Consider the following 25674-nt stretch of genomic DNA (forward strand, 5'->3'; position numbering starts at 1 on the left):
TCTCATTCTTCCTGCCCAGCCTGACTGCAGGGACTCAAAATGCAGCTCATCTTTCCACTTGCTCACAAGCCTGAGAGAGGAAGAGCTGATGCCCTCCCCCTCCACGCGGCCGAACGTGGAGCTTGGTTGCACCAAGTGCCCGTGAGTCCGGGTCTGTCTTGTGTCACTCCCGCGTCTCCAGTGGAGCAGGGATTTGATTTGGTTAATTATTGTCACGGGTACCTAAGTGCAGTGAAAAGTTTTGTTTCACATACAGAACAGGCAGATACAAAGTGTGTTATGATAATAGAACAGAACAAGGAATACGATGTTACGGCTGCAGAGAAGGTGCTTAGCGAGCCAGATTAACATTAAGTTTTAAATTTGAGAGGTCCATTCAGAAATATATTAACAGCGGGAAAGAAGCTGTTCTTAAATCTGATCATACGTGTGGACAAACCTAGAAGTCTTCTGCCTGAGGGAAGAGGGTGGACGAGAGTATAACTGGGGTGGAAGGGTCTTGTTGGTTGCTTTCCCGAAGCAGTGGGACATATAGATGGAGTCAGTGGATGGAAGGCTGGTTTGCATGATGGATGTAGAGGGTTATGTGAGGCTCAGTGGAGGCTTTCTGTGAACTGTTAGAAATCTGTCAGTGTCAGCCTTTTATTGCCAGGCTCAGTTTGTGCCTCAGGAGACACTGCTGCAATGCCGCACAAGTGTTAGAACCTGTTCTGCAGGAATTATTTCTTTACCTTACACACAGTTGGGTCATTCTGTCCTTTTTTGCCACATGCTGGCATTTATGCTTCACTGTCGGTGGGGTTGTGCTGAGAAAGTGCCCTGCTGGGGGAGCACTGCACTGTTGGTGGGTCAGTGCTAAAGGTGTGCCGCACTGTTGGAGGGTCACTGCCGAGTAAGTGCAGCCACGCCGTCAGAGGGTCAGTGCCGATTTTTAAATTTAGGTTTTATTGTCACATGTCCTAAAGTACAGGAGTATAGTGAAGTGTAGAATGCCTCGCTGTGCCCTCACTTCATCGCGGGAGGTAGCTGGGGAGAGCTACTTCCAGGACAAGCTTTTCTAATTTCAGGAGACCAGAATTCTACGGCTGTGCTCTTGGCATCACTGACGTGCCTGCACAGAGACGGTTGTCAGACTGGGGCTTGCTCTTAAAGAAGGAGAACAGAGTTTGAAGCCACAGAGGGATCTGAATCAAGGGATCGAGCCTGCAGAGAGATCTGAAGGATCAAGCTTTGGAATCCGAAGTGTCAGTGGACCAGCAGGCCAAAGACAATCAGCAGGAGCCAAGGAGATGGGTGTTTGGTACTTGGCCAGAGTTCCGATGAGTCCAGGCTCCAAGCTGGCCAGGGAGTAATGGAGTCTATTGGTGATATAGACTTGGGTGGGTGGGTGGGGTGGGGGGGGGGGGGAAACGGGCAGGGCAGTGAGATGCAAAACCTAATGAGCCCAGGGAAGAGATGGGTAGCTATGACGGAGAACCCCCTCCTGGTGGTGCCAGGGCTTGCAATTCCACCTTGGTTCAGGGAGGGCTGGCGGGCTGGCAATGTGTTGCTTCCAGAGGGTAGTGTCTCTGGTCTCGCCTGGGATGGATGAGCTGTGTGAGACCCACAGTCATCGCATCGCCATCCGAGCAAACATCGCCTTGACGCTGTCCCTCTGGGTCAACAACAAGATGGTGTAGCAAAGTCTGAGTTAACTTACAAAAGATCACAACACAAGATTGGACAAGGTACTGTCGTCTTCCCACTCAATTATCTGGTGCTCCTTTTTGTGTACTGAAAGAGTTCATTTTTCTTTTTGTTGGCTTGCTAGACATGTCCAACGTAATTTATAGCAAAAATCATTCTGACTGAAAAGACAAGGGATCTTGCGAAATTACTTTTCGATGCTTTGGGGCAAAATATTTTTCCTCCTCGTTGCAGGACTAAGCGTGCACTCTTTTTTTTTTTTTTTGTTTTCTGAAACGTGCCAAGGACTGTTTTTGCAGAGCAGAGTTAGGATTTAGGAAAATGGATTTGTGATATTTAATTTCTGACGTCCAGCTAATCTTTTTGGCTCCCCCCCCCCCCCCCCACACCCCCCAAAACCACCCAACCCATAACTACGTTGTTATTTTTAACACATTTCTGTAGCTGTCGGGGGTGTGTTGAATTTTGTTGCCTTGGATTAGAATGTTTTGTTCACTTGATGTTCATCTTGGACACTCCCAGGTACGGCACAGCTAGATGCAGAGTAAACCTCTCACTGAACACACCCAGGGCAGGTACAGCATGGATTATATGCAGTAAAACTCCACTGAGGCAGCTACACAGTAAAGTTCCCTGTCTGCACTCTGATAAAGGTACAGCATCCCGATCAGGTACAGCATAGAGTTGTAGTGAGTTAAATTGCATTTCTCTTACTGCCAAGTTAGGAAAGATGAACTAATTATTTTCCTGCTCCTTCACTAACCATGATGAAAGTTTGAATTTTAAAAAAGGTAAAATTGCCAATACGTAGCTCAAAATCAAAAACTGGTTCCTTGAATAAACAAAAGGTCTATTACAAACGTAACTAACTTGTGTAAAGATGTCAAGATTGTTAAAAGGTTAAAACTGTACAAATGTATTCAACTACTCTTCCTGAAAACCTCAAAATCTGCAGAAAAATGCAAAGTCTCTGCTCGGTGTTATCTTTAGCAGGAGGAGCAAATTACTGCAGATGCTGGAATCTGTACTGAAAACAAAAATGCTGGAGATCACAGCAGGTCAGGCAGCATCCTGGAGAGAAAGCAAGCTAACATCATCTAGACTCGATGTTAGCTAGCTTTCCCTCCATGGATGCTGCCTGACTCCCTGTGATCTAAAGATAACAAAATTCAGTGCAAAGAATTAGTCACAGCCTGTCCCAAATGTTGCTTTATCACTGAAGTCTTTTTGTATACAGGTTGTTGACATTGGGGTGTCAGGTGAGTTATAACTGGGTGAGTTCACTTTTTTTTGTTGGAGGCAGTGGTGTCCAATTTCAAATTTGTCTTTTAATATCCCTCCACTTGTGGTGATGGGGTCTTCCGGTGGGTTTTCAGCTCACGCGTTTGGATGAAGGGAGTTTCAGACGGTGAGACACAGCTGGCAAGGTCTTCTCCTGAAGCGTGTTAGCTCCAGACTGTCTGTTCAAATCCGATGTTGTTTTTCACCCACAATCTGGGTCAAGTGATCTCTCTCTGATCGTAACGCAGACTCTGTCTCCATCCAAGCTGCTTGTTCTTTGCCAATGCACGATTGCTGCCGTTGTAGCTTTGCAAGAAGTACTCTTGACGAAAAGGTCACAGTCCAGTTGTAAAGGCTACTTTTTCTTTTGGTTGGAGAATTTTCCAATTATGAATAAAGCTCGTACGCAGATCTTGTGAAATTGACGCACAACTAGTTTATTTCACAATATCGTGGGAAGAGAAATTGACTGCACATACACAGAATGGTCACTCTGTACAGGTGAGTCTCAGTTCTCTTCCCTGAAGTACAGGCATGTTCAGTGAAAACAGGGTTACAAGAGATTGATGTTAATTTCAGGACAATACAGGTTTGATTACAGTTGATAAATTGACATTATTGAAACAAGGAAAACAATGCTGCATGTTCAGCAGTATCGGTCAGCTAAACAATGGCAATAGGAAGTTAGCTAATCTAAGAACATTCATACTGGAATGGGTCATAACATTCTGTTCACTGGGCAGTGGTCATCAGTATTAGGTACCCTGGTGCCATATATGATTTGGAGGTGCCGGTGTTGGACTGAGGTACAAAGCGAAAAATCGCACCATACCAGGTTATAGTCCAGCAGGTTTATTTGGAAGTACAAGCTTTCAGAGCGCCTACACCCACGTTTTCACCTACACCTACCTAGGTGTCCGATGATCTTTTACTCCACAACCACTCCGCAAGCTAGTGCTTCCAAATAAACCTGTTGGATTATAACCTGGTGTTGTGTGATTTTTAACTTGGTGCCATATAGTCTGCGAGGGCATTCTGTTGGCTGGGCTCCTGGGGAGGCAGAGACAGCTTTCGGGGCTTAGATTCATAGAATCACAGCACAGAAGCAGACCCTTCGGTCCAACCCGTCCATGCCAACCAGATTATCCCAACCCAATCTAGTCCCACCTGCCAGCTCCCGGCCCATATCCCTCCAAACCCTTCCTGTTCATATACCCATCCAGATGCCTTTTAAATATTGCAATTGTACCAGCCCCCACCACTTCCTCTGGCAGCCCATTTCATACACGTACCACCCTCTGCGTTAGACAGTTGCCCCTTAGGTCTCTTTTATATCTTTCCCCCTCTCACCCTAAACCTATGCCCTCGAGTTCTGGACTCCTCCACCCCAGAGAAAAGACTTTGTCTATTTATCCTATCCATGCCCCTCATGATTTTATAAACCTCTATAAGGTCACCCCTCCGCTGCCGATGCTCCAGGGAAACAGCCCCAGCCTATTCAACATCTCCCTATAGCTCAAATCCTCCAACCCTGGCAACATCCTTGTAAATCTTTTCTGAACATGTTCACGTTTCACAACATCTTCTGGAGGTGCAATGCCATTGTGAGGTAGAGAATCTCATTAGTGGCTCATTTAGATAACATGTTCCTCCGATTAGGTAATGGCTCTTTTACTGTCAGTTCCTGAGTGGAGCTAACTTGAGGTATCAATGGCATTGTAGGTAGGCCCTCTTTAGATTAGATTAGATTAGATTCCCTACAGTGTGGAAACAGGCCCTTTGGCCCAACAAGTCCACACCGACCCTCCGAAGAGTAACCCAACCAGTGCCATTTCCCTCTGACTAATGCACCTAACCTAACAATAGGAAGGGTTTGGAGGGATATGGGCCGGGTGCTGGAAGGTGGGAATTAGCTTTGGTTGGGATGGACGGGTTGGACTGAAGGGTCTGTTCCCATGCTGTACGACTCTATGACTATATCCTTTTAAAATCTCTCTCGTCTCACCTTAATTCCGAATCTTTGAGTTCAAATTCCACTGATGGGATTCGAATCTGGGTCCCCAGAACGTTACCTGGGTCTCATGTTTTAACAGCCTGGTGATAATAACCCTTAGTCAGCACTGTTGATAATTCCTGCTTTCTATTCTGTGCTTTGCCTGGAGGCCCACTGAAGATGTTACCTAGTAGGCTGACGAAATGAACCTGCCAGCTCAGCGAGCAAACCTACATCCAGAGGACACAGAATTTATACTAAAAGATCAAAATATCAGACAACTGATGTAATTTATTGAACAAACCTAGATTGCTGTTAAGTTTTCAATCACTTAGAATAGGGATGCAGGTTTTGATTGATTATGTAGAACCCTAAACTACTTTCGAGTAACAGTCCTGTGATAACTTAAGGTTTTATCAGTGTAAAAAATGCGTTGTCTGAGCTGAGAGGTCACTTTTTTTTAATATGTTGATAAAACGGAACAAGGACACGCCGCAAACAAAAGGACTAGCCACACTACCATACATCAGGAGCATTTCTGAACTGACTGACAGCCAGACTACTGCGACCACTAGGTCTCATAACAGCACACAAACCAACAGCCACGCACGCTCAGACAACAACTCACCAGGACGAAGGACCCGATACCCAACATGAGCAAAACTAATGTAGTGTACAAAATCCCATGCAAGGACGGCACAAAACACTACATCGGACAAACAGGAAGACAGCTAACGATCCGTATACACGAACACCAACGAGTCACGAAACGACACGACCAGCTATCCTTAGTAGCCACACGCACAGACGACAAGTAACATGAATTCGACTGGGACAACACAAGCCAAACAGAGAACAGCCAGGGAATTCCTAGAGGCATAGCACTCATCCACAGACTCTATCAACAAACACATCGACCTGGACCCAATATACCGGCCACTACAGTGGACAGCTCGAACTGACAACCGGAAGCGGCAGAGACAGACCACAATAAATGCCGGAAGAAACAGCACAGAAGCGCTTCACAGGAGGCTCCCAAGCACGGAGGATGTCACCTAGACAGGGGACGAAACGTTTGCAAGACAAATTCCCAGCTCGGCGAACAGAACCACAACGAGCACCCGAGCTACAAATCTCCCAAACTTTGAATGTTGATAAAAGGTTGTTATCTCGGGACAGTGACTTGAAAGAAGTGCCCGGTCTGTAAGACAGTGAAATTTGCTGAATTTGGCTTGCCTGTAAGGAGCTTTAATTTCTGAGAAGATCCTGGGAATTAGCGGGGCTTGATTCTCTAGCAGGCTACTCTGGTGAAGCGAGACGGTGCAGACTGCAGTGGAAATCTGGAGCCTCCTATCTGAGACTCAGTGATTGGAGTTTTGTGTTCAGTGAGGGTGTGAGGGGTTATTGTGTTAAGCTGATAGTTGGAGTTACGGTGCAGGTCGGTCACGATCCAAATCTGTGCCAGAACAGGCTCGAGGGACCAAATGGTCTCATCCTATTTCCTAAGCTCTGACCCCAGGATGGTGAGTGACAGAAATTAGTTTGGGTGATTACATGCGGAGCCTCTTGACTTGTTAAAGCCACGTATTTTGTGCCTCCCCACACAAAAGGCACAAAATTTTGACATATGTGTTTAAAATGGTAACTTCTCTCATAGGACTGAACAGCTCAGGAATGGGCCCTTCGGCCCAGGCTGTTGTGCCAAACATTACGCTAAATTAAACTAAACCCTTCTGCCTGTCGTTGGTCCATACCCCTCCATTTCTTGCACATTTGTGAGCTTATCTAAAAGCCTCTTAAATGTCCCTATTGTATCTGTCTCCATAACCACCCCGGCAGCATGTTCCCAACGCTTACCACTCTCCGTGTTTTTTAAAACAAAACCTTGCCCCCTCACAAATCCTTTGAACTTGTCCCCTCTCACCTTAAGTGCATGCTCCTCTAGTTTTAGATACTTCAACTCTGGAGGTATGGAGGGGTGGCACAATGGTTAGCACTGCTGCCTCACAGCACCAGGGACCCAAGTTCGATTCCAGCCTCTGGAGACTGTCTGTGTGGAGTTTGCACACTCTCTTCCCCGTGTCTGCGTGGGTTTCCTCCAGGTGCTCCGGTTTCTCCCCCCCCCCCCCCCCCCACAGCCCAAAGATGTGCAGGGTAGGGTGAATTGCCCATTGCTAAGTTGCCCATGGTGTAGGTGCATTAGTCAGAGGGAGGTGGGTCTGGGTGGGTTGCTCTTCGGTGGGTCGGTGTGGACCTGTTTCCACACGAGGGAATCTAATCTAAAACGATTCTGTCCGTCAACCCTATTTGTGCATCTCATAATTTTATAGAGTTCAATCAAGTCTCCCCTCAGCCTCTGCCACTCCAGAGAAAAACAGTCTGAGTTTTTCCAGCCTCTGATTACAGCTCATACCCTCTAATCCAGGCAGCACCCTGTTAAACCTCTTCTCAGCCCTCTCCAAAGCTTATATATCCATTCTTACCAATAGCAGTCAACATTTCATTGTCGACTCTGATGATCAGATGTACGTTTTATATAATTCCTTCAGCATTGTGGAAGTGCCTGCAGCTTTGCAGGGATGCTACAAGGCAGAATTTAACATCAACATGAGGAGATAGTTTGGACTGCTGGTAAAAGTTCAGTCCACCATGTAGGTTTTAAGGTGGATCTTGAGGAGGAAGGGGGAAGGTGGAGAAGTTCAAGGAGCAAGTTCTAGATCTTGAGGCCCTGGGCAACTGAAAGAACAGTGGGCGGCACGGTGGTTAGCACTGCTGCCTCACAGCGCCAGAGACCAGGGTTCAATTCCCGCCTCAGGCGACTGACTGTGTGGAGTTTGCACATTCTTCCCGTGTCTCTGTGGGTTTCCTCCGGGTACTCCGATTTCCTCCCACAGTCCAAAAATGTGCAGGTTAGGTGAATTGGCCATGCTAGATTGCCCGTAGTGTTAGGTGAATGTAGGGGAATGGGTCTGGGTGGGTTGTGCTTCGGCGTGTCGGTGTGGACTTGTTGGGCCAAAGGACCTGTTTCCACACTAAGTAATCTAATCTAAACAACAGTTACAATGAAACATTGAAACCCCTGCCGGGAAGGGTGAGTTTTCCTGCACTAAAAGGGACTTACCTCGTGAGTCGGGTCTCCATTTGCTGAGAGGTGTGAGGGAGGAGCGAAGGACTTCTGGGAAGTCATATATTTGTGTGATCGTGTTACCCGAAAAACTACTCTGGTAGTGTCTCCCACTCATCCTCCTCCTCTAACCAAACAAAAAGGACCTGTGCACCAGATTGGTAAGGTAACGAGATTTTTTTATTCCTTATTTTTTTCAACAGTCTCTTTGGGAGTATGGTATCGTGGGAATGGAGGTTAGGGCCGTTGAATGTTCCTCCTGCAGAATGTGTGAGGTAAGGGTCACCACTAGTGTCCCTGTTGACTACATCTGCGGGAAGTGCACCCAACTCCAGCTCCTCGAAAACCCCGTTAGGGAACTGGAGCTGGATGAACTTCGGATCATTCGGGAGGCAGAGGGGGTTATTGAGAGGAGTTACAGGGGAGGTAGTCACTCCTCAGGTACAAGAAAAAGGCAGATGGGTTACAATCAGGGGACGGAAAGGGAACTGGCAGGCAATGCAGGATCCCCTGTGGCCATTCCCCTCAACAATAAGTATACTGTTGGGGGGATGACTTACCAGGGGAAAGCAGTGGGGTACAGGGCTCTGGCACAGAGTCTGTCCCTGCTGCTCAGAAGAGAAGAGGAGCAGAGCAGTAGTCATTAGGGACTCCATAGTTAGGGGGACAGATAGGAGGTTCTGTGGGGACGAGAGAGACTCACGGTTGGTGTGTTGCCTCTCAGGTACCAGGGTTCGTGATGTCTCTGATCGTGTTTTTGGGATCCTTAAGGGGGAGGGGGAGCAGCCCCAAGTCATGGTCCACATAGGCACCTACGACATAGGTAGGAAGAGAGATGGGGATTTAAGGCAGAAATTCAGGGAGTTAGGATGGAAACTTAGAGCTAGGACGAATAGAGTTGTTATGTCTAGTTTGTTGTCCGTGCCATGTGATAGTGAGGCAAGGAATAGGGAGAGAGAGGAGTTGAACTCATGGCTACAGGGATGGTGCAGGAGAGAGGGTTTTGGATTCTTGGATAATTGGGGATCTTTCTGGGGTAGGTGGGACCTCTACACGCAGGATGGTCTTCATCTGAACCAGAGGGATACCAATATCCTGGGGGGGATTTTCGCTAAGGCAATTGGGGTGGGTTTAAACTAATCCAGCAGGGGGATGGGAACCAAAATTGTAGTTCAAGTATAGAAAAGGTTGAGAGTAGGGAGATCCGAAATAAAGTTTCAGGGACGCAAGATGGCACTGGCAAGCAAGAAGTTGGTTTGAAGTGTGTCTACTTCAACGCCAGTAGCAACCGGAATAAAGTGGGTGAACTTGCAGCATGGATTGGTACCTGGGAGTTCGATGTTGTGGCCATTTCGGAGACATGGATAGAGCAGGCACAGGAATGTTGTTGCAGGTTCCAGGATTTAGATGTTTCAGTAAGAACATAGAAGATGGTAAAAGAGGGGGAGGTGTGGCATTGTTGGTCAAGGACAGTATTACAATTGCAGAAAGGATGTTTGGGGACTCGGCAACTGAGGTAGTATGGGCTGAAGTTAGAAATAGGAAAGAAGAGGTCACCCTGTTGGGAGTTTTCTATAGGCCTCCGAATAGTTCCAGAGATGTAGGGGAAAGGATAGCAAAGATGATTCTCGATAGGAGTGAGAGACAGGATAGTTGTCATGGGGGACTTCAACTTTCCAAATATTGACTGGGTATGCGTACTATAAATGGGTCAGTTTTTGTCCAGTGTGTGCAGGAGGGCTTCCTGACACAGTATGTAGACAGGTCAACAAGGGGCGAAGCCACATTAGATTTGGTACTGGGGAATGAGCCCGGCCAGGGGTTAGACTTGGAAGTAGGTGAGCACTTTGGTGGTAGCGATCACAATTCTGTTATGTTTACTTTAGTGATAGAAAAGGATAGGTGTATACCACTGGGCAAGAGTTACAGCTGGGGGAAAGGCCATTACGATGCGATTAGGCAAGATTGAAAGGAAGCATACGATGAGGAAGAAACTGCAGGGGATGGGCACATTAGAAATGTGGAGCTTATTCAAGGAAAAGCTACTGTGTGTCCTAGATAAGTATGTACCTGTCAGGCAGGGAGGAAGCTGTAGAGCGCGAGAGCCATGGTTTACAAAGGAAGTGGAATTCCTGGTCAAGAGGAAGAAGGCGGCTTATGTAGGATGAGATGTGAAGGCTCAGTTAGGGCGCTTGAGGGTTACAAGGTAGCCAGGAAAGACCTAAAGAGAGAGCTCAGAAGAGCCTGGAGGAGACATGAGAAGTTGTTGGCGGATAGGATCAGGGTAAACCCTAAGGCTTTCTATAGGTATTTAAGAAATAAAAGAATGACGAGTAAACTTAGGGCCAATCAATGATAGTAGTGGGATGTGTGTGGAGATAGAGGAAGCACTAAGTGAATATTTTTCGACAGTATTCACTCTAGAAAACGACAATGTTGTCGAGGAGATTACTGAGATACAGGCTACTAGACTAGGTGGGATTGAGGGTCACAAGGAAGCGGTATTAGAAATCCTGCAGTGTGTGAAAATAGATAAGTCCCCTGGGCTGGATGGGATTTATCCTAGGATCCTCTGGGAAGCCAGGGAGGAGATTGCCGAGCCTTTGGCATTGATCTTTAAATTGTCATTGTCTACAGGAATAGTGCCAGAAGACTGGAGGATAGCAAATGTGGTTCCCCTGTTCAAGAAGGGGAGTAGAGACAATCCTGGTAACAACTTCAGTTGTTGGTAAAGTGTTGGAAGAGGTTAGAAGAGAGAATTTATAATCATCTAGAAAAGAGTAATTTGATTAGGGATAGTCAGCACGGTTTTGTGAAAGGTAGGTCGTGCTTCACAAACCTTATTGAGTTCTTTGAGAAGGTGACCAAACAGGTAAATGAGAGTAAACCGGTTGATGTGTATATGGATTTCAGCAAGGCGTTCAAGAAGGTTCCTCATAGTAGGCTATTGTACAAAATGCAGAGGAATAGGATTGTGGGAGATATAGCAGTTTGGATCAGTAATTGGCTTGCTGAAAGAAGACAGAGGGTGGTTGATGGGAAATGTTCATCCTGGAGTCCAGTTACCAGTGGTGTACCGCAAGGGTCAGTGTTGGGTCCACTGCTGTTCGTCATTTTTATACAACGGCCTGGGTGAGGGCGTGGAAGGGTGGGTTAGTAAATTTGCAGACGACACTAAGGTCGGTGGAGTTGTGGACAGTGACGAAAGATGTAGATAAGCTGCAGAGCTGGGCTGAGAGGTGGCAAATGGAGTTTAATGTGGACAAGTGTGATGTGATTCACTTTGGTCGGAGTAACCGGAATGCAAAGTACTGGGCTAATGGTAAGATTCTTGGTAGTGTAGGTGAGCAGAGAGATCTCTGTGTCCAGGTACACAGATCCTTGAAAGTTGCCACCTGGTTGACAGGGTTGTTAAGAAGGCATACAGTTCCAGAACCATGAGGTTATGCTACAGCTGTACTAAGCTCTAGTGCGGTCGCACTTGGAGTATTGTGTACAGTTCTGGTCACCGCATTATAAGAAGGATGTGGAAGCTTTGGAAAGGGTGTAGAGGAGATTTACTAGGATGTTGCCTGGTATGGAGGGAAGGTCTTACAAAGAAAGGCTGAGGGACTTGAGGCTGTTTTCGTTGGAGAGAAGAAGGTTGAGAGGTGACCTAATAGAGACATAGAAGATAATCAGAGGGTTAGATAGGGTGGACAGGGAGAGCCTTTTTCCAAGAATGGTGATGGCGAGCACGAGGGGACATAGCTTTAAATTGAGGGGGCGCGGGGGGGGGGTGGGGGTGCGGGAGAAGCTGGCAGAGATAGGGAGGGGGTATAGGGGCTATAGGAAGTAACAGGGAGGGGTGTAGGGGGCTGTAGGAGGTGGCAGAGATAGGGAGGGGGTATAGGGGCTGGAAGAGGGGACAGATAAGGTGGGGGTGTAGGGGCTGGAGGACGTGGCAGATGGGGAGGGATGTAGGGGGCTGGAGGAGTTGATAGGGAGAGGTGCAAGGGGCCATAGGAGATGACAAAGAGAGGGAAGGGCTGGAGGCAATGACAGAGATAGGGAGGGGTGTAGGGGCTAGAGGGGGAGGTGACAGATTGGGAGGCAAGTTCGTGGGTGAGAGGTTTTAACTGGAGGCAGCCAGTAGACTGTGCAGCTTGGATGATGAGCCTCCCTGAGCGGTTGCACGCAATACAAATAGTTTTGAGCATGTCCAAACGTGTTGACAATTACGTGATGGTAGAGGTGCACTGAATGTCAGCCCACCCCTCTCATTCATTCGTAAGAACATTGGCTGTTGGAATCTAAAGCTCCTTCCACTGTCCCCCATCAAACACTCCCAGGGACAGGGACAACACAGGGTTACATACAGAGTAAAGGTCCTTCTACACTTCCCCATCAAACACTCCCAAGGACAGAGACAGCAAAGGGTTCGATACAGAGTGAAGCTCCCGATACCTTTTTAAACTGAAAGTAAAGCTCTCTCAATAATGTCGCCATCAAACACTTCCCAAACAGGTACTGCACTTAGATATGTAACTGTACAGTTACTCTATGGGTATTGAAAAGTTGGGCGGGGGGGGGAAGAGAGAGAGAGAGAGAGAGACCTTACAGCTTTGACTGGCCTTGAAAGCAAGATGATGTTATTTTTGCTGCCCCTGTCCTGTGAATGTTTGGGGGACAGTGTAAAGGTAGCTTTACTCTGTAACTAACCCTATTCTGACCTACCCTGCGTGTGGCTGATATAGTAGAGGAGCCTGGTAAATACTCCATGCATAACACCCCCCAGCCTTGGCCTCTCCATGCTTTTGGACACACCTCTGTCAGAAAAGCTGAATAATCATCAAAGCAGCAAGTTTAATTCTGAAGTGGAAGAGTTAAGGGAACTTTCCTACTGGGGACACGGGAGTAGGTGCCCTCAGTACACACTCCTCTCTGCTGTGAGCTGCTTACAATGAACGGTCTTTCTGTTTGAGGTTAACTGCATGGATCACACAGACCTTTGGAGTATTCCTGGCTGAAGATAAGGGACTATGGGCTGAGAACGGCGAGGGAGCCAGAGGACCGTGGCTGGAGAGAGAGAGCTCGTGGAAAAACTTTGCAGGTAAGACTGGTGTGTGTTCTCAAAAAAAAGTCTGCATACAGACACTGCAAAGCCAAGGCTGGTTTGAACGATTGTAGGGGGTTTATTCGCGAAGCTGGATAGTTCTTAGCCCGTCGTCGTTAATCCCACAACTCCCTTGAAAGAGGGGATCATATTGCTTTGGATTGTTGGGAGTGCTGCTGCGAAAGTGGAGCTTGAGGGAGATAGCACTTTATTTAATACTGTCCCAGGATGGCGCCTTGTGTCCCTTTAGGGAAGGGGCTCAGAAGTCGGCTCAGTCCCGTTCCTGGTAAACCATGTCTCCCACTGGTTGTGTCTGAGTGCGTCACAGAGCACCATGTTAGAGGGTCAGAGCCAGGGACAGAGGTGAATGGCCCCAGGTTCAGAGTGAGGGTGAGGTGGGGGCAATGGCACAGGAGGTAATCCTGGGTGGTGATTGAGATTGCACAGGCGAGGGAGGTGTGCTGGGGAGAGGGAAGGGAAATCTCTGTGTGAGCGTGGGGAAGGGCAAGTGATTGTGCTGGTGCTCGAGAGTGCCTCCATTTAGGGAGGGGGGTGTGTGAGAGTAGGTGGGTAGGTGTGTGTGCATGAGACAAGGTGGGTGGGTAGGTGTGTGTGCACAAGAGTGGATGGTGGGGGATAGGGGTGTGTGTGGGGTGAGAGGTTGACAGGGTAGGTGTGCGAGAGTGAGTGGGTGGGTAAGTAGGTAGGCGAGTGTGCGTGCAAGAGTGTGAGTAGGTAGGTTGGTGAGTGCGTGTGCGAGAGGGTGGATGGCTAGGTATGCGTAGGTGCAAGAGAGTGCTCGGATAGATGTATGTACACGCATGACTGGTGAGTGGATAGGTGACTACATATGAGAGGAGAGGGTGGGTGGGCGAGAGAGAGCATAAATGGCTAGATGTGTGAGTGCATGAGAGAGAGTGGGTAGGTAAGTGTGTGCACGTGCTTGGGTGGGTGGGTAGATCTGCACATGTTGAGAGGGTGGGTAGGTGTGTATGTATGTGTGCGTGAGAGTGGGTGGGTAGGTGAGAGCATGCAGGCGAGGAATGTGTGTATCTGAGTGTGTACATGTGTAGGGGAGTCTGTGGGTGTGCGTGCGTGCACGTGAAAGGGTGAGGGGTGGGTGTGTGCACGTGAGAGGCTGTGTGTGTGCACACATGCACGCGAGAGGGTGGGTGTGTGTGCGCACGAGTGTGCGCGCGCAAGCCCCCACGTGCATGCACGTGTGTGTGGGTGTGTGAGCACGCGGGTGTGAGTGGGTATGTGTGCGCGCGCACGCACGCACATGTGAGTGTGTATGAGCATTCAAGAGGGTGGTTGTGGGTATATGTGTGCACACGAAGGGTGTGTGTGTGTGTGTGAGAGAGAGAGGGCGGGTGTGTGTATATGAGATGGTGCTTGCAAGGGTGGGTGTGTGTGAGAGAGAAGGGTGAGGTTTTGTGAGGGGGTGGGGTTGTGTGTGGGTGTGCACATGTGCATGTGGTGTTTGTGTGTGTGAGAGGGAATGTACATGTGTGCGTGAGGGAATATGAGAGAGAGAGGGTGTGTATGTGAGAGGGTATTTTTGTGTGTGCGCGTGAGAGAGAGGGTGTATTTGTGTGCTAGTGGGTGGGTGTGGGGGAGGGTGTGTGGGTGGGGGGGGAGGGTGTGTGGGTGGGGGGGGAGGGTGTGTGGGTGGGGGGGGAGGGTGTGTGGGTGGGGGGGGGAGGGTGTGTGGGTGGGGGGGGGAGGGTGTGTGGGTGGGGGGGGGGGAGGGTGTGTGGGTGGGGGGGGGGGAGGGTGTGTGGGTGGGGGGAGGGTGCGTGTGTGGGGGGGGGGGAGGGTGCGTGTGCGTGGGGGGGGAGGAGGGTGCGTGTGCGTGGGGGGGGAGGGTAGGAGTGCATGTTTGAGGGAGGTACATAGTGTGTGTGTGTACGCGTGTGTGTGGTACATAGTGTGCATGTGAGATGGTAGGAGTGCGTGTTTGAGGGAGGTACATAGTGTGTGTGCGCGCGCGCGTGTGTGGTACATCGTGTGTTTGAGTCTGAGAGGGGGTGGGGATGCGTGAGTGGGATATATTGTGCGTGAGAGAAGGTGGGTGTGTGTGAGGGGGGTATATAGTGTGGTGAGTGAGGATCAGAGAGGGGTCAGTGCTGAGGGAGTGGGCGCGGTCAGAGGGGTCAGTGCTGAGGGAGTGGGCGCGGTCAGAGGGGTCAGTGCTGAGGGAGTGGGCACTGTCGGAGGGGTCAGTGCTGAGGGAGTGGGCACTGTCGGAGGGGTCAGTGCTGAGGGAGTGGGCACTGTCAGAGGGGTCAGTGCTGAGGGAGTGGGCACTGTCAGATGGGTCAGTGCTGAGGGAGTGGGCACTGTCGGAGGGGTCAGTGCTGAGGGAGTGGGCGTGGTCAGAGGGGTACACAGTGAGTGTATGAGAGTTTGAGATATCTATTTTAAGTTGGAATTGCCTGTTTTGAAACAGGGTAAGTTGCAGAAGAATCCTAATCCTTTATCTTGTCAACAAATTTGAGAATTGGGTATTGGGATCCAGGGCAGAAGGGGAAATGAATTACCTTTTGTAACAGTTAAATTGAGTTGGCCAGTGATGAAAAGGGCACAGAACCCCCCCACCCCCCCGATAATGATCTTGCTGCTTTTAACATGATGTTCTGTAACATGCTCTGAGAGGCACCAGTGATGTAACAGAGAACATAATTCACTCTCTCCCTTAGAGGTATTTCCAGCTGAAGCTTGCCAGCTATCCATTAATTTCAATAAGCTTAAATAATCCAGGTTCTTCACCACATGGTCATGGTACTGAACCCCACACCGATGTGAGCTTAAAAATTCAGGGCTGTCAGAGGGTGTCAACGCTGAAGGAGCGGGCACTGTGGGAAGGTCAGTGCTGAGGGGGCGGGCACTGTGGATCAGTGCTGAGGGAGCGGGTGCAGTGGGAGGGTCAGTACTGAGGGAGCGGGTACAGTGGGAGGGTCAGTGCTGAGGGAGCAGGCACTGTGGGAAGGTCAGTGCTGAGGGGGCGGGCACTGTGGATCAGTGCTGAGGGAGCGGGTGCAGTGGGAGGGTCAGTGCTGGGGGAGTGAGCCGTGTCGGAGGCGCCAGTGCTGAGGGAGTGGGCACTATGAGAGGGTCAGTGCTGAGGGAACCGGGCACTGTCGGAGGGTCAGTGCTGAGGGAGTGGGCACTCTTGGAGGGTCAATAGTGAGGGAGCGCTGCGATTTTAGGTGCTAATGACTGAGGAAGCTGATAACTTGGTGATCACATTACTGGGATCGTGCTGTGTAAAGATTGACTGTTTCTCCTGCCCATCAACAGTGTGCCAACTTCCAAAATTGCCTTTGCTGTTGACAGGCTCTGGCATTTCCATAAGTCATGTAAAGTTTATATAATTGTTAACTGCTTGTTAAGTTTGTTTTTAGTTGTCTGAGCTGGTGCAACCGTTCCTAATCTGCCTGCAATTAATCCATGCAGTGGGAGAACCTGCCAAAGCCAGCACGTGGATGGAGCTGGAATTTATTTTAATTAGAGACGGTTCTGATTGAGAAAACCGAACAGGGAAGCAGGTCATTCAGCCTCCTCTGCACGGCTCTGTTGTTTCTGCCTCACCATGGGCCTAACTCCACACCCCCTCTACATCTCCACCCTTTCCAATCCTCAAACTTTGCACCTCCTGGAACCCGCGTGCGTTTATCCAGTTTCTCCCTGTAAACACATCGATGTGGCTTCACTTGACCGCTCCCCACGGGAGCGAGACCCCTGTTAACCAACAAGAGCGAATCCTCCATTCTTCCATCTCCCCACTGGAGAGGGTCCCTCATTTTTCCTTGCCCACAGTCTCGGATGTATGTCCCAAATTCAGTGATTTACTCCCTCGGTTCTGACCCTCCGCCGGTGCGGCGCCCCCTCGGTACTGACCCTCCGCCGCTCCCTCAGTGCTCAATGTCTGATAGTGCAGCGCTCCCTCAGCACTGACCCTCCAACAGTGCCCACTTCCTCAGCACTGACCCTCCAACGGTGCCCACTCCCTCAGCACTGACCCTCCAACAGTGCCCACTCCCTCAGCACTGACCCTCCAACGGTGCCCACTCCCTCAGCACTGACCCTCCGACGGTGCGGCGCTCCCTCAGCACTGACCCTCCGACAGTGCCCACTTCCTCAGCACTGACCCTCCAACAGTGCCCACTCTCTCAGCACTGACCCTCCGACGGTGCGGTGCTCCCTCAGCGCTGTGTCTGTGATTATTTGATGGGGACAGTGTAGAGGGACCTTCATTCTAACACCCTGATTTCTCCCGCAGCTTCTTGCATGATGGCTGAGGGGAGGGACCGGCTGACTGTTTGCAGCGGGATCTTGCTGTGCCTGGCCCTGGTGCCACGGGGCCTCCTGGTGGTGGTGGGTCAGCTGGACTGCACTGGTGTGGAGTGCCCGGAGCTGAGGCACTGCATCGAGGAGACGCTGGAGGTTGGATCTTGCTGTGCTAGCTGCGTGCAGCTCGGCTGCGAGTGCAGTGGATATATGTATTACGACTGCCTACGGGCAGGGCACAGGAGGGGCCTGGTCCCAGCCCGAGCTTCCTACTACGTGGATGGGGGCAGCACCGAGTGCAAATGCCCGCCGGGGGGTGGGGATATCGAATGCAGCTTCATCCCCTGTCCTAGCCTCCCGGAGAACTGCATTCGCACCTTCCAGCCCCAGGACGGGTGCCCACAATGTGCCGAGCTGGGCTGCTCCAGCAGCGGACAGAGGCTGCCGGCTGGGCACTCGTTCCGTGCAGAGCCTTGCACCGTGTGCCGCTGCCTGAGCTCCGGCTCCCTGAGCTGCAGCACCGAGCCCGACTGCGACTCTGTCACCCCCACCCCCGAGCTCTCGGCCTTTCAGAAAGACCCTCCGGGGCCAGAGGGGAGGGCACCCTCAGCTGACGACAGGAGAGGTGAGGATGGACGGGTGTGGGGACAGGGGGGCTGAGGGGAGGGGCTGGAGGGGGTGTGGGGGGCTGGTGGACACGGGGTGGGACAGGGATGGGGCTGGAGGAGGGTGTGAGGGGAGGGTGTGGGACAGGGATAAGGTGGGGGGCTGGGACAGGGATAGAGTGGGACAGGGATAGGGTGGGGGTGTGGGGGGCTGGAAGGGGGGGGTGGGACAGGGATAGAGTGGGACAGGGATAGGGTGGGGGTGGGACAGGGATAGGCTGGGGGTGTGGGGGGCTGGAGGGGGGGTGGTGGGACAGGGATAGGGTGGGGGCTGGAGGAGGGGGGGGTGGGACAGGGACAGGGATAGGGTGGGGGTGTGGGGGGCTGGAGGAGGGGGTCTGACTTTGGGCTTGTCTCCTGCAGCACTGTCCGCTGGGTCCCTCACATCGTGCTGCGCTGCTGGACGTCGCTGGGCTGTGGAGGATGGGAAATGTCCCAGGGATTTATTGATCAGTGGGCAACCCGAGCTTTGCAGGTTAGTCTCAGCATTGTCCCTCCGTAGATGTTTCTTCCTCAATCGGTTTACACTCAGAATTTCACACCCCATAGATAAGTAGGGTGTGGAGAAATGGGATGGACAATCGGGTCTTCCTCAGATCTCGGCGCTGGACTCTTTCATAAAGGACAATCCCGTTACCCCTCTGTCAGTCCCCCCCCTCTCCACGCTCCACCCTATCCCCGCCCCCTCCACCCCCTCCCTATCTGTCTCCTCCTCCACTCCCTACACACCCTCTCTGCCTCTGCCCCCTCCTCCAGCCCCTGCACCCCCTCCTCCAGCCCCTACACCCCCTCCCCCAGCCCCTCTCAGCCCCTCCCTATCTCCGTGTGTGTGTGTGTCTCTCTCTGGGATGAGATGGGGTGTGGCTGTGTCGTGCTCTCTCGGTTTGTGCTTGCTGCTGCTGCTGTCGGTACTGACCAAGTTGGGGTTGATCTGTCGGGGCCTGTTTGACAGGGAGTTCCAGCAGCAGTGTTGCCTGTCCGCGCTGGAGGAACTCCGATGCCAGGAGGGTGTGAGGGCAGCGACCCAGGGCAGTTCCTGCTCTTCAGCCAGCGGCGGTGAGGATCTCTGCGGATTGGACGTGTTTAAGGTGAGAACACTGGGTAGGAAACGTGTGCTGCGTTCCCGTAGCCGCCAATTCCGCGGGTGTCTGCCGCTGTGTGGGGAGATGTCACGTCGGCGTGGCCATCGGCCCCTGACCCCGCACCCTTGGGTTTTGTCACCTCAGCAAGATCCCACCTGCAGGGACCCCACCCTCCTGGTCAAACCTTCTCTGAGCCTGCCTCCAATTGCACTGACTGCCTGCCCCCCCCCCACCTTCTGTAGGGAAATCCGCATCATAGCCGTTACTTACACAAGGAGGGCAGAAGGCCATTCAGTCGGTCCATACTACCCCACCAATCACTGTGGGCCTTCTCTGATTGGACACCTCCCCATCAATCTGTCTCTCCTGACCTTAAACTGCACAAAGGGACTGAGCTACCGCAGTCCCCGGCAACTCCAAAGATTTATAAAGGAGCAGAAGGTGGCCATTCAGCCCATCGAGTCTGTCCCGTCCATGTAACCAGCGGCTCCCTGATCCATTTAGAAACCACATAGTTCTCTCCTTAACGTTACAGCGATGCTGTGAGTGTTGCCTGGTGGGACTTCAGGCCTGGAGCATGGGCCTGGCCTGTGATGAGATCCCAGCCCCGGGGCTCGGTTGTGGGCAGGTCCTCGCTGGCTGCTGTACAGAGGCTGATGGTCACGTCCCTGCGACAAGCCCTCGCCGTGAGCCCAGGCGCCCACAAGAGACGGTCTCCAGCGGTGAGTCAGAGTCTGCTCGGGGGGAGGGTCTGGGAGACCAGGGGGATCACCGGGTCAGTCTGGGACAGGGTGGCACAAGACACTGGGGGCAATAGCCTGGTGGAATTGTCACTGGATTCTGGATCCAGACACCCAGGGAACGTACTGGGGAACCAGGTTCGAATCCTGTCACTGCAGGGTTTACATTTAGCTTGCTAAGAAAATCTGCTGGGGGGAGTTGAGCGTGGCAGGTGGAGGGGGGGGAGCCAGTGTGTCGATCGAGTGTGGGGGGGGGGTGGAGGGAATGAGTGTTGAAGTTGGGGGGTCAGTGTGTCGATCGAGGGTGGCGGGGGGGGAGGGTGTTCTGTCCCTGGACAGTGCTGATTACTTGCTGCAGGATTCCCAGCCTCTCTGACCTGCTCCTGTAGCCGCTGGATTGATCTGGGGCTGGTTACCAGCTCAGTTCCTGGTCAATGGTAACCCCCAGGATGTTGATAGTGGGGGACTGAAGATTGAGGAGATGGTCACTGCCTGACCTGCGTGAAACAGTTGGACTGTTTGGATTTTTTTCGGAGAGGATTAAAGATGTCCTCGTTGAGTTGAAAGGTGCAGAATTGGAGAGGGAAATAACCCAGAGGAATATGGGATTAATGAGAGTTCTCCAGCTGGTACTGACATGATGCAGAGGCAGTTGGGGGGGTGGGGGGCTCTTCTTGATTTGTTTGGGAAGTGACCGCAGAGATTAGAATTGACGGACAATGCGATTGGAGCAATTCTCTGCTGCTGTTGATGGTGCTATTCAACATGAGTAGCCATCACTGGCCAGAGAGAATCGACTCCACCGCTTTCAAGTCAGGGAGGGGGTGGGTCCCACAGAGGGTGGGGGGGCGTTTCCACGCCGCGTGCCGAGATCGCCACCAAGGGTTCCACCCACCCCCTGCCGCCCTCAAACCCTTTAACCAAATTCTCCAGAACCTTCTGCATCTAATTTGAGCTTCTCCAACTGTGACACCAGCAGAATCGGGTGGAGGAGTGGGAAGGGAGAATGGGCGGAATGGCCCCACTCAGACCCCTCGGACGCCAGAGGAAGACGGGGACACTCGCTGCCCAGGTATGTGGCTGGCCTGTGTTGGGATGCCCCTCGTGGTCGATCAGCTCACAGGGGGAAGCTATGCATTTCTGAGGTGTGGGTTGGCAGGAAGTCATAGAGCTGTATATCACTTCGGTCCAACTTGTCCGTGCTGACCAGATATCCGACATTAATCTAGTGCCATTTGCCAGCATTTGGCCCATATCCCCCTAAATCCTTCCTATCCATGCCTCCATCCACATACCTTTTAAATGCTGTCATTGTACCAACCTCGAGAGTGTGTTGCTGGAAAAGCACTGCAGGTCAGGCAGCATCCGAGGAGCTGGAGAATCGATGTTTTGGGCATGAGTCTTTCATCAGGATTGTACCAGCCTTCACTACTACTTTTGGCATCTCATTCCACACATGCACCACCCTCGTGTGGAAAAAGTTGCCCCTCAGGTCCCTTTTAAATCTTTCCCCTCTCACGCTAAATAGTTTTGGACTCCTCTGCCCTAGGGAAAAGTTCTGACTCTTCACCCTATCCACGACCCTCATGATTTTATATATCTCCATAGAGTCACCCCCTCCTCAGTCTCCAACAGCCCCAGCCTGTTCACCCTATCACTCAAACCCTCCTTGTAAATCTCTTCTGCACCTTTCAAGTTTCACAATGCCTTTCCTATTAGCAGGGAGACCAGAATTGAACGCAGTACTCCAATAGTGGCCTCACCAATGTCCACTACAACATGACCTCCCAACTCCTCCCATACTCAATGCACTGACCAATAAAGGCTGCCTTCACAACCCTGAATACTTGTGACTCCACTTTCGAGGAGCTGTGAACCTGCACTCATGGATCTAGAGAGTTGAGAAGGCACGGGGATCATTTGCGATCACTGGACCTTACTCCAGTGTCAAGATTAAATTAAAACCATGAAAACTTGCATTGCGGTAGTGCCTCTCTGTCCTGGAACACTCCTCAGCCCCTCCATGAAGGAGTTTGCTTTTAGTTGATGGGCAGGCATGCAGGAAACACCAGTTTGTGCACAGCAAGACTCCACAAGCAGCCCCTGCAATCATGTCCCGTATCATCAGTTTGGTTAGGATGCCCTCAGCAAAGTTCCACCTGCGACAGTGCCCGCTCCCTGAGCACCAACCCTCCGGCAGTGGCCACATCTGGAAATGGTTGTAGGTTTTCAGTCTGACAGGAGACATGCCGACGGAGGATACATTGAATTTTGGTTCTCTGTTTGGAATCAGGTGACAATCCCTGCTCCCAGTTGTGTCACCGTGAGCAATCGGCGGTTGTGTGTTCGTGCTTCACTGGATACCAATTAATGAGCGACGGCAGGACCTGTGAAGGTAAGTACTGGCCATGGAGCCCCTTGTCTTAAATACTCCTCCTCCTGTATAGTAAAAGGCGGGGGGGGGGGGGGAGGAAACGGAGAACTGAGAGACACCAGTCAGTGTACAGATATCTCCCAGAGAGAGGAGACAGAGAGAGACACCAGTCAGGGTACCGATATCTCCCTGAGAGAGATGGGGGTTGGGGGAACTGAGAGACAGCAGTCAGTGAATAGATATCTTCCTGAGAGAGAGTGAGGGGGGAACTGAGAGAGAGAGAGACACCAGTCAGCGTACAGATATCTCCGAGAGAGAACGGACTGAGACACTAGTCAGTGTACCGATATCTCCCTCGGAGAGAGAGGGGACTGAGAGACAGCAGTCAGTGTTCCGATATCTCCCCAAGATCTCTCCCAGCGGATAATGAATTTCTGACAGGGTTTGATGTCCTTACCACAATGTCCCTGATTAGTGTTGCCATTTCCCCAACCCTGTTCTGAGCTGTTCACCTAAACAGATATTGACGAATGCCAGGAAAACAGTAGCCACTGTGACCTGAATTTAATCGGTGAGAACACCCCTGGCTCCTTTATCTGTCGCCACAGAACGCAGGACTGACTCGCGATGCTCAAGGTAGCTGTATTGGGAAGTGCCATTTTGGGATGGGTTCCCTGTTTCAGGTTGAAGGGGAACTCCTTTCAGCCAAGGTGATATATGGTGGTATACATCCCCAGGAGGGAGTTACAGACTGGAATCTAATCGAGGGGTTCGGGGTGGTTTATATAACAGCTCTCTGGGGAGGGAGATACAGACTGGTATCTGTCTGAGGAAGTTTCTGATGTTATATTTACTCCTGCCTCTCTCGTTCTCAGATACTAATGAATGTGAGCATCTCAGCCAGCCGTGTGCAGAGGGTTTCAACTGCATCAATACCATTGGGTCATACAGCTGCTTCCAGACCATTATCAGCTGTGACCGGGGATACCAGGCCAGTGATGACCACACCCGGTGTGTTGGTAAGCTCAGCAGCAATGCGCTGTCTACCTTGCTGTGCTGCTGGTCACTTTCAGCGAAATGGGGAAATCAATGCTGTTGTCCCTCTCTCTGGCCTTTCAGATATTGATGAGTGTCAGATGGGGATACACCACTGCAATAATAAACAGATTTGCCGCAACACTCCGGGGAGCTACCGTTGTGACTGTCAACAGGGTTACCACATGCAGCCATACAGCAGGACCTGTGTCGGTATGGGCATTACTGTGTATTCCATTCAAACACCCAGGAGGGAGTTACAGACTAGTATCTGATCAAGGGGTTCAGGGTGGTTTATATACAGAATAGAGCCAGGAGTAAGTGCCGTGGGATTATGCAGGTCTTGTTGCCAGCAGGGAGTAACCCGCTGACCTTTCCCCTCACAGATATCAATGAGTGCCAGAGGTACCGGGGCCGTGTGTGTGCCCAGATCTGTGAGAATACACCAGGATCATACCACTGTTCCTGTGGGGCTGGTTACAGACTCGCGGAGGATGGGAAGAACTGCCAAGGTACCTGATGCTGCTCGGTGCTCCCCTAATTTCCACCCCCCCAATCTTATTAAACACAACCCTCCCTCTCCCTCCTGCCTTACAGATGTTGATGAGTGTGCGGCTGGTGCCTGTAGCCAGGAATGTGCTAACGTCTATGGGTCCTATCAGTGTTACTGTTGGCCAGGGTACTCCCTGAACCTGCTGGACAGAACGACCTGTGAAGGTGAGTCCTGTCGGGTACATGTCGTTCCAGAGTCTCTGCCAAAATTTCATGGGGTAGAGATCTTACTTTGTTTCACTGTGAGGCACACTCACTCGCTTGGGGTATTTCCAAAAGGAGTATTTTCTCTCTCTGTCTCGTCTCCGCTCAGATATTGACGAGTGCTCAGTGGTCTCTGCCAGCCTGTGTACCTATCGTTGTGTCAACAGCCCTGGCTCCTTCACCTGTACTTGTCCTGAAGGTTATGTCCTTGCCCAAAACAGGAGGAACTGCAAAGGTGAGGCATTTACTGTCACAGTGATGATAATTCTCAGGGCACTGGGTGGTTTACCTGCCTGCAGCACAGTGACCCTGCCTCTCCATTTCCTTCCCAGATCTGGATGAGTGCACGCTGGGAACCCACAACTGCACAGGGGCAGAGATCTGCTTCAACATCCAGGGTGGATTCAAGTGCCTGTCCTTTGTGTGCCCGCCCAACTACCGCAAGGTGGGCCAGACGTAAGTTACTGTGCAACTCCAGGGGGCGGCACAATGGTTAGCATTGGGTTCAATGGGATTTGAATTTATCTCCCCCCCCCCTCCCCCCCTCCCCCCCACTGAGCGATGGAGTTGAAGTACACAGAGTAGATTCTGTACACTGTTTATTTTGAGTACAGCCTCTACCTATCACTAACGACATGATGTCTTTAAAAATTCTGTGTAGCCAATGCGAGCGCCTGTCGTGCCAAGGTTATGTCGAGTGCCAGATGGTGCCACAGAGAATCACCTACTATCAGCTCAGCTTCCCCACCAATGTCCGGGTACCTGTCGACATCTTCCGCATCAGCCCCTCGCCTGTCTACGTGGGGGACAACATCCTACTCGGCATCACCCGTGGAAACGAGGGCCTGCACTTTGCCATCCGCCGGGTGGACCCCTACACGGGTTTCGTTTACCTGCAGCTTCCTCCCCGGCAGCCCCGAGAGTTCCTCCTTGACGTGGAGATGACCCTGATCCGCCAGGGCCGCGCCACCAAGTTTATCATCAGGATCCACATCTTCGTGACAGGGCCCTCGCTGTGACAGCGTTCCCCCGTCACCAGTATCTGCTCACTCTCCTGCCCATCTTTGTAACAGGACCCAGCTCAACCCTCCATTAGACAAAAGGGTCAGAGAAACTCTTTTATGAGCAGCAGCTCTAACCACGAATGGAAAAATCTCTCTCCGTTTCTGAACGGAAAGCTCATGAATAGCAAGAGGGGGGTTTTCATTGGGGTTGAGTAGGGTTCAAGACTGCAAACAGAGAAGTGAATTTGATTGTGTTGAGTGAAATAGTTACATACCTGTTATATTCCCAGAGAAATATTTTTCTGGTTCAGACACAGTTGTATGAAAACTAATCCCATACCACATTGTATATTCAGTAAAAGCACCCACCCATGCATTCTGTCATGATGCAGTGATTCAGAGGGAATTTGGACTCTTTGGGAGGAAGCTGCACAAAAGGAGAAAACTTTTCCTATTTTCCAGGTACCACTGGAAACGGCCAATTCACCCACAGCAGTTGATCGACTCGCTAACCCCCTACACCATGCACTGCAGAGACTCACACGT

The 25674-nt window shown here is 51.2% G+C and overlaps 1 protein-coding gene across 1 annotated transcript; it reads left to right on the forward strand.

Annotated features, from left to right (window-relative positions):
* Positions 1-73: 73 nt before the first annotated feature.
* On the forward strand, positions 74-25502 carry LOC140470062 (fibulin-2-like). Its single transcript, XM_072566511.1, has 15 exons — positions 74-141; positions 13049-13176; positions 17465-18097; positions 18501-18612; positions 19090-19225; positions 19755-19941; positions 20939-21031; positions 22253-22354; positions 23209-23352; positions 23453-23581; positions 23755-23880; positions 23966-24085; positions 24234-24359; positions 24457-24580; positions 24786-25502. The coding sequence occupies exons 1-15, from the start codon at positions 89-91 to the stop codon at positions 25141-25143; spliced, it is 2571 nt and encodes an 856-aa protein (XP_072422612.1). The 5' UTR covers positions 74-88; the 3' UTR covers positions 25144-25502.
* The last annotated feature ends 172 nt before the right edge of the window (positions 25503-25674 follow it).

This window comes from Chiloscyllium punctatum, chromosome 50, assembly GCF_047496795.1.
Source record: "Chiloscyllium punctatum isolate Juve2018m chromosome 50, sChiPun1.3, whole genome shotgun sequence".
In the NCBI taxonomy this organism is placed as follows: Eukaryota; Metazoa; Chordata; class Chondrichthyes; order Orectolobiformes; family Hemiscylliidae; genus Chiloscyllium; species Chiloscyllium punctatum.

Bases quoted from the DNA above. Each gene is read 5' to 3' on its own strand.
- LOC140470062 (XM_072566511.1), top strand. From the start codon at position 89: ATGCCCTCCCCCTCCACGCGGCCGAACGTGGAGCTTGGTTGCACCAAG. The intron at 13,177-17,464 runs GTAAGACTGGTG...TTTCTCCCGCAG, and splicing joins CTCGTGGAAAAACTTTGCAG to CTTCTTGCATGATGGCTGAG. The intron at 24,360-24,456 runs GTGAGGCATTTA...TTTCCTTCCCAG, and splicing joins AAACAGGAGGAACTGCAAAG to ATCTGGATGAGTGCACGCTG.